Source organism: Geotrypetes seraphini, chromosome 1 (assembly GCF_902459505.1).
Source record: "Geotrypetes seraphini chromosome 1, aGeoSer1.1, whole genome shotgun sequence".
In the NCBI taxonomy this organism is placed as follows: Eukaryota; Metazoa; Chordata; class Amphibia; order Gymnophiona; family Dermophiidae; genus Geotrypetes; species Geotrypetes seraphini.
Window position 1 is genome coordinate 387846291 of NC_047084.1, and position 12027 is coordinate 387858317.

Here is a 12027-nt window from a genome sequence, read left to right on the forward strand (position 1 = left end):
TGTGTGTGTCTGTCTGTCTTTCTCTCTCTCCTTGGCCGCTTTCTGTCTGTCTGTCTTTCTTTCTTTCTGTTTCTCTCTTTCCTCGGCTGTCCACCACCACCACCATCCCTTGCCTGCTCCCCCTGTCCAGTAGCCCTTCTCCCTTCCTTTTACCTCCCCTATGTCCAATAGCACCCCTTCCCTGCTCCCCCTGTCCAGCAGCAGCCCTTCCCCCTTCATTTTACATCTCCCCTGTCCAGCAGCACCCCTTCACTGCTCCCCCTGTCCAGCAGCACCCCTTACCTGCTCCCCCTATCCAGCATGCGGCTTCCTGTGCAGTAAAACAGATACTTAAAGCAAACGGTTGCAATTCATCAATAACATCCTCATAGGCCTTCGTGGGCAATCAATAAATGCTTCTACAAAGTGGTGTGTATTGTCTTCTTTGGCAATCCAGTGGTCATCAGCACCTGAGACCTCCGCCTGAAGATGGCCCCTAAAGTCCAGACTGGGGGGTTCAGGGGTGGAGGGTTTGCTCCCTCTCCAGGCCCTTTTGCTATGCTCTCCATCTAGACCTCTCTTTTACCACAGAAATCTTTTCACTCTTGACTTAATATTATCAACGAATGATCCTCTGCGTTTATTTATACCACTAGTGTTTAAGCCCGTTACATTAACGGGTGCTAGAATAGATGTGTAGACTTTTAGCACAATGGGGCACTGAGGCGTTTCTTTCTTTCTGTCTGTCTTTCTTTCTCCCTGCCCCCTTTCTTTCTTTCTGTCTCTCTCTCTCTCTCTCTGGCCCCCTGTCTGTCTGTCTTTCTTTCTGTTTCTTCTCCCTTCCTTTTACCTCCTATGTCCAGCAGTACCCCTTCCCTGCTCCCCCTGTCCAGCAGTAGCCCTTCTCCCTTCCTTTTACCTCCCCCCTGTCTAGTAGTACCCTTTCCCTGCTCCCCCTGTCCAGCAGTAGCCCTTCTCCCTTCCTTTTACTTCCCCCCTCTCCAGTAGTACCCCTTCCCTGATCCCCCTTTCCAGCAGTAACCCCTCTCCCTTCCTTTTACCTACCCATATACAGGCTCCTATTTCCCCTTTTACCTTCCCTATTTCCACCTTTTTCTCCCCATCCAGCATCATTCCATCTTCTCTCTCTCTCTGCTATCCCATCCAGCATGCTGCTGTCTCTGTCTTCCCCTCCATCAAGAATCACCCTATCTTTCTCTATATATTTCTTCTCTCATCCATCAGCAACTTATTTGTCGATCCCTTCCCCCTCATCCAACATGGCTCCCTTTGTCTCTGTTTCCTCTTTCCAACATCCAGTGTCATCCTTTTACAACATTTCAAGTTCAGTGACAGAGCAGCAGTAGTATCAGCTGTAAAAAGAAAGTCCACTTGCTGCAACTGGAAGTGCCCCTTTCCCCCTTCTCAGTTCCTTCAGCAGTACTGCTCCCAGTGATCATCTTTGCTGCTTCACACGAGCCTGCTATCCCGGTGCAGCAGTAACTGCACCCTCTGCCCGGGTTTCTGCAGCACCTGCACCCAGGTGCCCACACCACCCTCCACTTTCTCTCCCCCTATCACCCAGATCCCTGGGCCCTCTCCTCCCCCTCCCATTTCCAGGGTGCCTGCAGCACCCCCTTCTGTCCAGCTCTCCCCAACGCTCGCACCCTTTCCTTTTATAAGGGGGTGAAGCATACAGACGTCGGCATGTACCCAGGCTCCGTGCGCCCCACCCCTCCCTGCAGAGCTACCCCGGTGCCGCCCAGTACCCCGACTACGGAGGCTACCACAGCCTGGACTTGGACCCCGCCTTGGTGTCCCCGGCCTGGCTCTCACCATATAGCGCTTCCCGGTAGGAGTGGGGTCATACGAACTATAGCGCGGGAGTGGCCACTCTCAACCCGTCCCCCGGGCCCACCCTGGGTTACAGCCCGGTAGCCGAGTACCCGACCCTTTACCTGCTCTTCCTGGTCTGCCCCGAATAAAGAGAGAGAGAGAGAGCAATCTGCAATCAAAAAAGCCTACTGAGAATCGCGGACGGCTGTAGCGAACCTCGCAGCACTAAGCACCTCGGTAGCACGTTCCTTCTGACGCGATCCAGTGCGCCAGAGGGAACGTGCTACTGAGGTGCAGAGCGGCCAGCGAGGTTCGCTACCGCCGGTCGCGATCCTCAGTAGGCTTTTGCAGACAGAAGAGCCCTTCGGTGGACTGGATGAAGGACTGCCGCTCGATGCCTGGAGGAGCTGGAGAGCAGGGAAGTCCGTGCTAGCTGCCAGTAGCGCGCATGCACACTCCTGCGGCCACAGACCTACAGATCATGGAAGCACGCAGTTCAGAGTGCGCATGCGCGGCTAGGGTTTTATTATTATTTATGCCCTTTTAAACTTCATTGCTGTTTTAGCCCCCTCCACCCTTTCTATGAAAACCTATCTCCTGTCATCGCACCTCAGTTTACACCCCCTCCCGAACCTCAGATCGTGGCTCTCTGTTCCAATTATAGAACTTTCTGTCCCTTGAAACAATTTTCTTGATGAACAGTGAGCGACGATCGCACAAACTGTGGAAGACAGAACTTGGACCACTGCTCGCACTTTTTCTGCTGGTGTACAACCTGTCGTTGCAAGTTAACATTGAGCTGGGATGTCGAATTAATTTTAAAAAGATAGAATATTTACCAGTTAAGGCCTGTCCTGACTCTACATTCCTCCTTTCACTTTGATTCATTCTATGTTATGTAGACCTTTTTTTGTGCAGAAGTCGAAGCAGCATTCACTCCCCCTCCATTTTCTTGTGCAGCAGTATTTCCCTCACCCTCCATGTTCCTTGCCACCCCACCCCCACCCCCCCCGGCCGGCTCCCTTATTCCTTTGCCAGAGTTTATGTTTAAGTTTAAAGGTGGCGCAGTGGCTCCTCTCGCGATCCCTGCCTGCGTCGGAATCCTGCTCTGATGCAGATACGGCTCGTGAGAGGAGGAGGAGCCACGGCGGCTTTTAACTTAAAAATAAATTTCGGCCAGTAGGGCCATATTTCTTGGATGGAGGACTGCCGCTTCAATCGCTTGAGGAGGTGGAGAGCAGGGAGGCCAGCATTTTTCAATTTCTCTGTCGGTCACTGACACATCTAAGCGTGCATGCGCACTTCTGCCGGCCAGGGACCTATGGATCACGGATCACGCATGTAAGAGTGCGCATGCGTGCTTAGCATTTTATTATAGTAGATACCATCATGGAAGCCCAGACCAAATATATTCCACTTATCGGCAAAGGTGGAAAGAAGAGGAAACGAGAACCGGCATGGTTAAAAGGTAAAGTGAAAGAGACTATTAGAGCCAAAAAAATATCCTTTAAAGAATGGAAAAGGATCCGAATGAAGAAAATCAGAAGAGACACAAGCGCTGACAAGTTAGATGCAAAGCATTGATAAAGAAAGCTAAGAAAGAATATGAAGAGAAACTTTCAAAAGAGGCAAAAACTCATACAACTTTTTTAGGTACATCAGAAGCAGAAAACTTATGAGGGAATCTGTGGGATCAAGGAGCAAAAGGGGTGCTCAGGGAGGATAAGGCCATAATAGAGAGATTGAATGAATTGTTGAATTGTTTGCTTCGGTGTTAAGAGATCTACCTGAACCAGAAATGATTTATCTTGGTAAATCTGGAAGATGTACTAAGCTAGGAATTATTAAAAAAGGGATGGTTAACAAGACCATTGGGAAACAGCGATCATAATATGATCAAGTTCAAGGTTGAGGTAGGAGTGTCAAAAGGCAAGAGATCCATTGCGACAACGTTTAACTTCAGGAAAGGAAACTACGAAGCAATGAGGGAATTGGTAAGGAAGAAACTTAGGAACACTTCCAAAACATGGCTAACGGTAAATCATGCCTGGTCCTTCTTCAGGGACATGGTGAGCGAGGCGCAAAATCTGTATATCCCCAGATTCAGGAAGGGGTGTAAAAAGAATCGAACAAAAGACCCGGCGTGGATAACCAAAACAGTGAAGGAAGCGATAGGCAATAAGAAAAAATCATTCAAGAAATGGAAAAAGGACAAAACTGAGGGGAGCTGGAAAGAGCACAAGAAGCATCAAAAAGAATGTCACCGTGAGGTTCGGAAAGCCAAAAGAGAGTATGAAGAGAGGCTAGCCAGGGAAGCAAGAAATTTCAAACCATTCTTCAGATATGTTAAAGGGAAGCAGCCGGCTAGAGAGGAAGTGGGACCGCTGGACGACGGAGACAGGAAGGGAGTGGTGAAGGAGGAGAAGGTAGTGGCAGAAAGACTTAACATGTTCTTCTCGTCTGTATTTACAAACGAAAACACGTCCAACATACCGGAACCTGAGCAATTCTTCAACGGAAGTCAGGCAGAAAAATTAACATCTATAGAAGTGAGCCTTGAGGACGTTCGTAGGCAGATAGAAAAACTAAAAACTGACAAATCCCCGGGTCCGGATGGCATACATCCAAGGGTTCTGAAGGAATTAAAGGAGGAGATAGCGGAACTACTGCAGCAAATTTGCAACTTATCCCTGAAAACAGGCGAGATCCCGGAAGATTGGAAGATAGCCAACGTTACGCCCATCTTTAAAAAGGGATCAAGAGGTGACCCGGGAAACTACAGGCCGGTGAGCCTGACTTCGGTTCCAGGGAAAATGGCAGAAGCACTGATAAAAGAAAACATCGATCAACATTTTGAAAAAAATGAACTTCTGATAACCAGCCAGCATGGTTTCTGCAAGGGAAGATCGTGCCTAACGAATTTATTGCACTTCTTCGAAGGGATCAACAAACGGATGGACAAAGGAGACCCCATAGACATCATATATCTAGATTTCCAAAAAGCCTTTGACAAGGTGCCCCATGAACGTCTACTCCGGAAACTGAAGAACCATGGGGTGGAAGGAGACGTTCATAGATGGATCAGAAACTGGTTGGAGGGTAGAAAACAAAGGGTAGGAGTGAAGGGTCACTACTCCGACTGAAGGAGGGTCACGAGTGGTGTCCCGCAGGGCTCGGTGCTCGGGCCGCTGCTATTTAATATCTTCATAAATGATCTAGAAACAGGAACGAAGTGCGAGATAATAAAATTTGCGGACGACACCAAACTATTTAATGGAGCTCGGACTACAGAGGACTGCGAAAAGTTGCAAAGGGACTTGAACAAATTAGAAGAATGGGCGGCGAAATGGCAGATGAAGTTCAACATTGAAAAATGTAAAGTATTACATGTGGGGAGCAGAAACTCGAGGTACAACTATACAATGGGAGGGATGTTATTGAATAAGAGTACCCAGGAAAGGGACTTGGGGGTAATGGTGGACATGACAATGAAGCCGTCGGTACAGTGTGCAGCGGCTGCTAAGAGAGCGAATAGAATGCTTGGTATAATCAAAAAGGGTATTACAGCCAGAACGAAAGAAGTTATCCTGCCGTTGTATCGGGCGATGGTGCGCCCGCATTTGGAGTACTGCGTCCAATATTGGTCGCCGTATCTTAAGAAGGATATGGCATTAGTCGAGAGGGTTCAAAGGAGAGCAACACGTCTGATAATAGGTATGGAAAACCTGTCATATTCTGAGAGATTGGAGAAGCTGGGTCTCTTTTCCCTGGAGAAGAGGAGACTTAGAGGGGATATGATAGAGACTTATAAGATCATGAAGGGCATAGAGAGAGTAGAGAGGGACAGATTCTTCGAACTTTCGAAAAATAAGAGAACAAGAGGGCATTCGGAAAAGTTGAAAGGGGACAGATTCAAAACAAATGCTAGGAAGTTCTTCTTTACCCAACGTGTGGTGGACACCTGGAATGCGCTTCCAGAGGACGTTATAAGGCAGAGTACGGTACTGGGGTTCAAGAAAGGATTGGACAAATTTCTACTGGAAATGGGGATAGAGGGGTATAGATAGAAGATTACTGCACAGGTCCTGGACCTGTTGGGCCGCCGCGTGAGCGGACTGCTGGGCACGATGGACCTCGGGTCTGACCCAGCAGAGGCATTTCTTATGTTCTTATGTTCTTAAGACTAAGAATTTTATATCATCTCTGTATCGTTCCATGGTGTGACCTCACCTGGAGTATTGCATTTACCCCATCTTTTACAAAGCCGCACAGCAACAGTCCCAAAGCCCTTTAAATTTCTATGGGCTTACCGCAGCAGCCCACGCTAAACAGCTTCGTAAAAGAGGCCCTTAATTCTGGTCTCCTTATCTCAAGAAAGATATAGCAGCACTACAAAAAGTTCAAAGAAAAGCAACCAAGAAAGGGGATGATACTCCTCGTGTATGAGGAAAAACTAAAAAGGTGAGGGCTCTTCAGTTTGGAAAAAGAGATGGCTGAGGGGAGATATGATTGAAGCCTACAAAATCCTAAGTGGAGTAGAACGGGTACAAGTGGATCGATTGTTCACTCCATCAAAAATTACAAAGACTAGGGGACACTTGAAGTTACAGGGAAATACTTTTAAAAGCAATAGGAGGAAATATTTTTTCACTCAGAGAACAGTTAAGCTCTGGAACGCTTTGCTAGAGGTTGTGATAAGAGCAGATAGCATAGCTGGTTTTAAAAAGGGTTTGGACAATTTCCTGGAGGAAAAGGCCATAGTCTGTTATTGAGAAAGACATGAAGCAAGCCACTGCTTCCCTGGGTAGCATGGAATGTTGCTACTCTTTGGGTTTTGGCCAGTATTAGTAACCTGGATTGGCCATCATGAGAATGGGCTACTGGGCCTAATGGACCGTTGTTCTGACCCAGTAAGGCTATTCTTATGTTCTTATGTAGAAAGAATAAAGTGAGAATGCACTGGTACCAAAAGGGAAGGAAGCAAACACTCTGTTAGTTAATGTCTTTTTGTGTTTGTCTTGTTAAAACATGTTTAGCATTTCTTACATATGTATGCATGTAATTTTGTAAACCGCATAGTTTTTATGCGGTATATAAATTTTTAAATAAATAAATAAAATAATTCATCAGCAAATGAGGGAAAACAAGAGGTAAATGCATTAAGTACATCTGGAAATAGAAAGCGTTACGCCAGGAAACATTCATTGATCAAAACTGGATACAGAAATGCACAGTCACTTACCTGTAACAGGTGTTATCCAGGGACAGCAGGCAGATATTCTCACAGATGGGTGACGTCATCCTTGGTGCCCAGTACTAGAGAATGACATGGAGCTCATTTCTCTTAGTCAACCTGAGGCAACCGCAGGAACAAGCAAAAAATATTTTTTGCCAGTGCAGGAACAAAAACTTGTAATGTTCCGCAGGAGTGATAAAACGCTTTGATCCCATGAGGACCCCCCCCCCCCCAACACAGCTCCTCAGCTCATGGCCCCATCCTTCCCCCCTCGCGACTCCAACCTGCACATACACCCTTGCTCGTGGGTCTGGTGGTTCCATCCCACCCCACCTCACTTGCGAGTCCGGCAGCTCCAGTTGGCTTCCCTCCCTCCCTGCTGCTTGTACATACCTTGAAGGAGAAGCAAGCCAACTGATGGTTGTGGCCTTCCCTCTGCTGGGCTCCTCTCTTTGAGCAACTTCCTGTCTTTGCAAAAAGAGGAAGTTGTGTCATAAGAAGGCGCCCGGAAGATGGAAGACCGCAACAGTGAGCACCATCGATCGGCTCGCCCTTCAAGGTATATGCCAGCAGCAAGGAGGGAGAGAAGCTGGCTGGACCTGTCGGACCCACAAGGGAGAGGGGGCCAGACCCACTGGACCCGTAAGGAGGGGAGCTGGAGCCGTCAGCAAAGCAGATGTTGGGGCAAAAAAAGGGGCACAGGAGGAGGAGCTGGAGCTTGAAGAAAGGGCACAGGAGGGGGAGCTGGGGCTAGAGAAAAGGGCACAGCAGGGGAGCTGGGGTTGGAGGGAAGGGCATAGGAGGGGACTAGAGCTGAAGGTAATGAGAGAGATGTGCTTGACCTATGGAGGGGAGGGCTGGAACTGAAGGGAAGGGAGAGAGCTATAGGACCTGCAGAGAAGGGGGAACGTTGCTGCACCTGTGGAAGGGGGGCTGCTGGAGGGAAGGTAGAGAGTTGTTGGACCTGTTTGTGGAGAGGCTGAAGGGAAGAGAAGGGAAAAGAGATGCCATACTAAGAGGGTGAAGGAAGAGAAAATGAAATATTGAACACACAGCAGAGAGAGGGAGAAACACAGAGAGATATCGGAAACAGAGGGGAAAATAATGGGCATGGAGAGGAGAATAGGGATAGGGACACAAAGGGAGATACTGCAGGGGATCAATACATGGACTGTGTGGCAATGCCAGACATGGGAGGGCACAGAGGGAAAGTGCTAGAGAATAGGGACACAGACGGGAGATGAGTAATGCAGGATGTAGAGTAGTAATGATAAATACAGGGAGATGGACACAGGGGAGATGATGGACAGGGAAGTATAGGGGACACAGAGAAAGGAAAGATAGGTACACAAAGATGGAAGATGGATGTTGAGCACAGAGAAGAAATATCAAATGAGCAAGAGACCCTGGCGAGTGAGTTAGATGAAGGCAGAGGGAAACAGACACAAGAGAAGACAGAGAGAAGCAGAAACCAGAGCCTGGGACCAATATTACTTAAAAAATAAGATGACCATTAAACAAAAGGTAGAAAAAATAATTTTATTTTCTATTTTGTGATTAGAAAATATGAGAACTGAAATGTTTATCCTGCCAGAGCTGGTGTTAGACATAGAGCCTAGGGCAGAAATTTGGGAGGGGACCCCAAAGCCCACTACTAGCCCATGCAATCTTTCAGCTTCCAGTAGGCTTAGAGCTTTCTCTAGCCAGGAGGCAGTTGCCCTAATTGCACTCCTTCTCCTAACACCATCCCTGACATGTGTGATCTTTATACTTTGCACAGTATAGGAAGAAATGTATCTTTCTATTTCTTTGGTGTTGTACTACATGGAAGGTGTGGCTTCTTGGGATTTTGGTCTATGTTTATCATTTTTGGTCAGCTATTATGTATTTGGCATTTGTGTTCTGTGTGTGTGACCGAGGTGTTCTGTTAGGATGAATTTTTTATGTGGTAGTCAGTTTTCCTGACAGTGGAGGGGATATTGTGAGGGGAGACTAGTTTTGTTGATCCTTTTTCTGTATTTGTGATTTATAAAATGACAGCTGTACAGAATATTGTTTCTTTTTATACTTTAATAAAGTGATTTCAATATAAAATCATAACTATTCAAGGCTTATGCGGATGGAATCAGAGAGTTCGCAGGGACAAGGTGGAGGATACATTTTTTTCCCCGCGTCATTCGCTACCAGGAAGCTTACCATCCGATATATGACAAAGTTCAGCTTTTGTGTTCTCTATCTCCACCTGCTGGTGGATGGTCATAACCCACTCAGCTCTGGATTCATCTGCTGTTGAATGCAAAGAAGGTGGTACACATCATCCACTGGAAACTTTGTAAACATTAGAACATCGCTGTACTGGAAAAACACTAGGACCATGACCCTAAGAAAATTATGGAGAATGAAGAGGTTATGATCACCTGGGACATCCCCACACTGATTAATAAGCTGGATGCAAGAAAACCAGATATAGGGGTAAGAGAATAATATTAGAATGGCATTGTCCCCCCAGGAAAATAGATATTAGATTTGATAGGCTGGAGAGTGTGATCCCAAGCTGTTTTCTCTTGTCTGCATCTCTTTAGTTTCACTAACCTTGTTCTCTAGTTTGGTCATGCCCTATATTATTAAAGGGCCCAAATGTCTGCATTTTAAAATATCAAGACTTATAACATGTCAAGTCTACTATACTTGCCTTGTTTCTGTTCACAGTTCACAGCACAACCTAAAATTAGCTGAAGCATTCTCCCAAGCTCAGCAGCATCCGAGTGCTCTCCAACCAGGTTGACATCAGGAAGCGTGAAGTCATTGATCTGCTGCCCCAAAATCTATCAAATCAAAATCATATAAATAAGTCCTACAATACAAGTTATAAGCTCATAAATTACAAATACAATGTTTAGATTCTTGTCCACCTTATTTACTTAATGCAGCACCTCCAGTGTCTACTGGATTACTAACTCAGTGGCTAAATTATCATCTCAGAAATAGCATTTTTCCAACATCAGGGGGAGGGATTGTTCTGACACCAATTTTGAAAAATTTTAAACTAGGTTTAATAGATGTCAGCAACTACCACCTGGTTGTATCCAATCCATTGTTTGTCAAAGTTATGGAGGGCTATGTTACGGAACAACTTGACTTATCTCTACCATTTAAATTTTCTTCATGCCTCACAATAGGGGTTTATAAGAAACCATACTACAGAAATAGTGGTTTCAGCATTAATTGCATATGGTAAAGAGTTATTGTGTATAGGTCATTGTGCTATAGTGATTCTGTTTGATCTCAGCAGTGCTTTTTATTTAGTTGATTTGATAGGTTGTTGGAAATTTAAAATAATTTTGGAATTCATGGTCCAGATTTTACATGGTTCCAGGTTTTCTAACTAAATGGAATTATGTAGTGAAAAAGGACAAAAAAATTTCAAATAATTGATGTCTTTTGAGTTGGGTACCACAAGGTTCACAAAAAATACCAAACATCCCACTAAACTTAATACAGTAAGTGATTATATGAGAGGAAAAGTATCTCAGAAACCTGCTTGATATTCAGGAATAAACCTTAGCCAAGACTTACAAGGTTCCACGTTTCTATCATCAATCCAAAAAAAAGCCTCTCAATATTATTATTTTTATTATTTGTTTTTTTAGGATTAACTCCATGCAAAATCTTAAAAGTAATACTGCATGCTTAAACAGGTATATCATACTCAGTAGAACAGCCCACATTTATCTTAGTGGTTGCAGGCAGCCGTGGCCCCGATGGGACCCATTTCGCCATGAATATCCGGCTTTCTCAAGAGTTCTCTCTGACTGCAACAATGTTCCTACAAATCCATACTAGGGCTCTACAAAAGCATTGTCCAATCAAGCCTCCTATCAATCAACCAATAGACTACCATTTTTGATTGGTAAACTACTACACTTAGGGTCTGAACAACAGAGTAGAGTGGCAGTCTATTGGTTAAATGATAGGAGGCCTGATTGAACATATGTAATACCTGACAGTGATTGGCAGGGTTTTCCAGTGTTGATTAGTTCAATAAATTTGTTTAAATAATTTTTGACTATTCAAAAAGTTCCAGGACTAATTTTATAAAAATTTATTAAACAATCTTATAACTTATTCCATTGGGTCCCCTTCAAAGTACTCTCCTTCCCTACATATACACTTTTCTCAATGCTATTTCCACTTCTGGAAATAGTCCTTAAACGCATTTTCAGGAATCACCAAAAGTTGCTGCATCAAATTTTGCTTTTTGTCTTCAATGGTGTTGAATCGCTTTCCTTTCATTGTGGATTTAAGTTTAGGAGTCAGCAGGTGCCAAGTCAGGAGAGTAAGGTGGCTGGGGAAGAACTGTTATTGCAGTTGTTCTTCTAGTCGTCGGTCACCAAACATGGAACAAACTTTGCCACAAAGCGAGACATCCCCAACTTCTCTGTTAGAATCATTGTCGCATGAACCAATGGAGATGTTGCATTCCTTTGCCAATTCAAACTATTTAAATAGAAGAAAGCTTGGTACAAGTACATTGAATCTCTAAGGGAGATAAAGGGATAGTAGATGGCATGGATAGTCCAGCTAGATAGACTATATGGCTTTATCTGCCTTCATTTTTTCTGTTTTTTATGACAGGCAAGCAACTCATCAGTCCTCCCTGTCCAACTCTTACTTAAAGATAGCTAATGCCAGAAGTCAAAGATAGCGGTATAGGTGAGGTCACATCAGTGTCTTGAGGTTGGCAATGTCTCTATCTTGGAAGCACTTAGCAGACAAAACATCCACCAACATCAGGGAGTTCTCAGCACTGCTCTTCACTTAAGGCTGATGCCAATGCCTCTCTTCGATACACGCTGCTACAACTTGCCTTCTTTGGGTGTAGATGGACTGGAGTGAGCTTTAACGGAGACTTCAGTAGCTGTGTTGATAACGTTTATAAATAAGCCCTGCCAGCTGAAGATCTCTTCCTCTAGTTC

At 45.2% G+C, this 12027-nt stretch overlaps 1 protein-coding gene across 5 annotated transcripts in view; it reads right to left on the reverse strand.

The window, feature by feature from the left end:
- The window catches only part of HOOK3 (hook microtubule tethering protein 3), a 366964-nt gene that overhangs the window by 256918 nt on the left and 98019 nt on the right, over positions 1-12027 (reverse strand). For all 5 annotated transcript variants that reach the window (XM_033916879.1, XM_033916887.1, XM_033916867.1 and 2 more), the window contains one exon: positions 9744-9876. In XM_033916879.1, coding sequence (XP_033772770.1) covers positions 9744-9876 — 133 coding nt within the window. The remainder of the gene's footprint in view (positions 1-9743; positions 9877-12027) is intronic.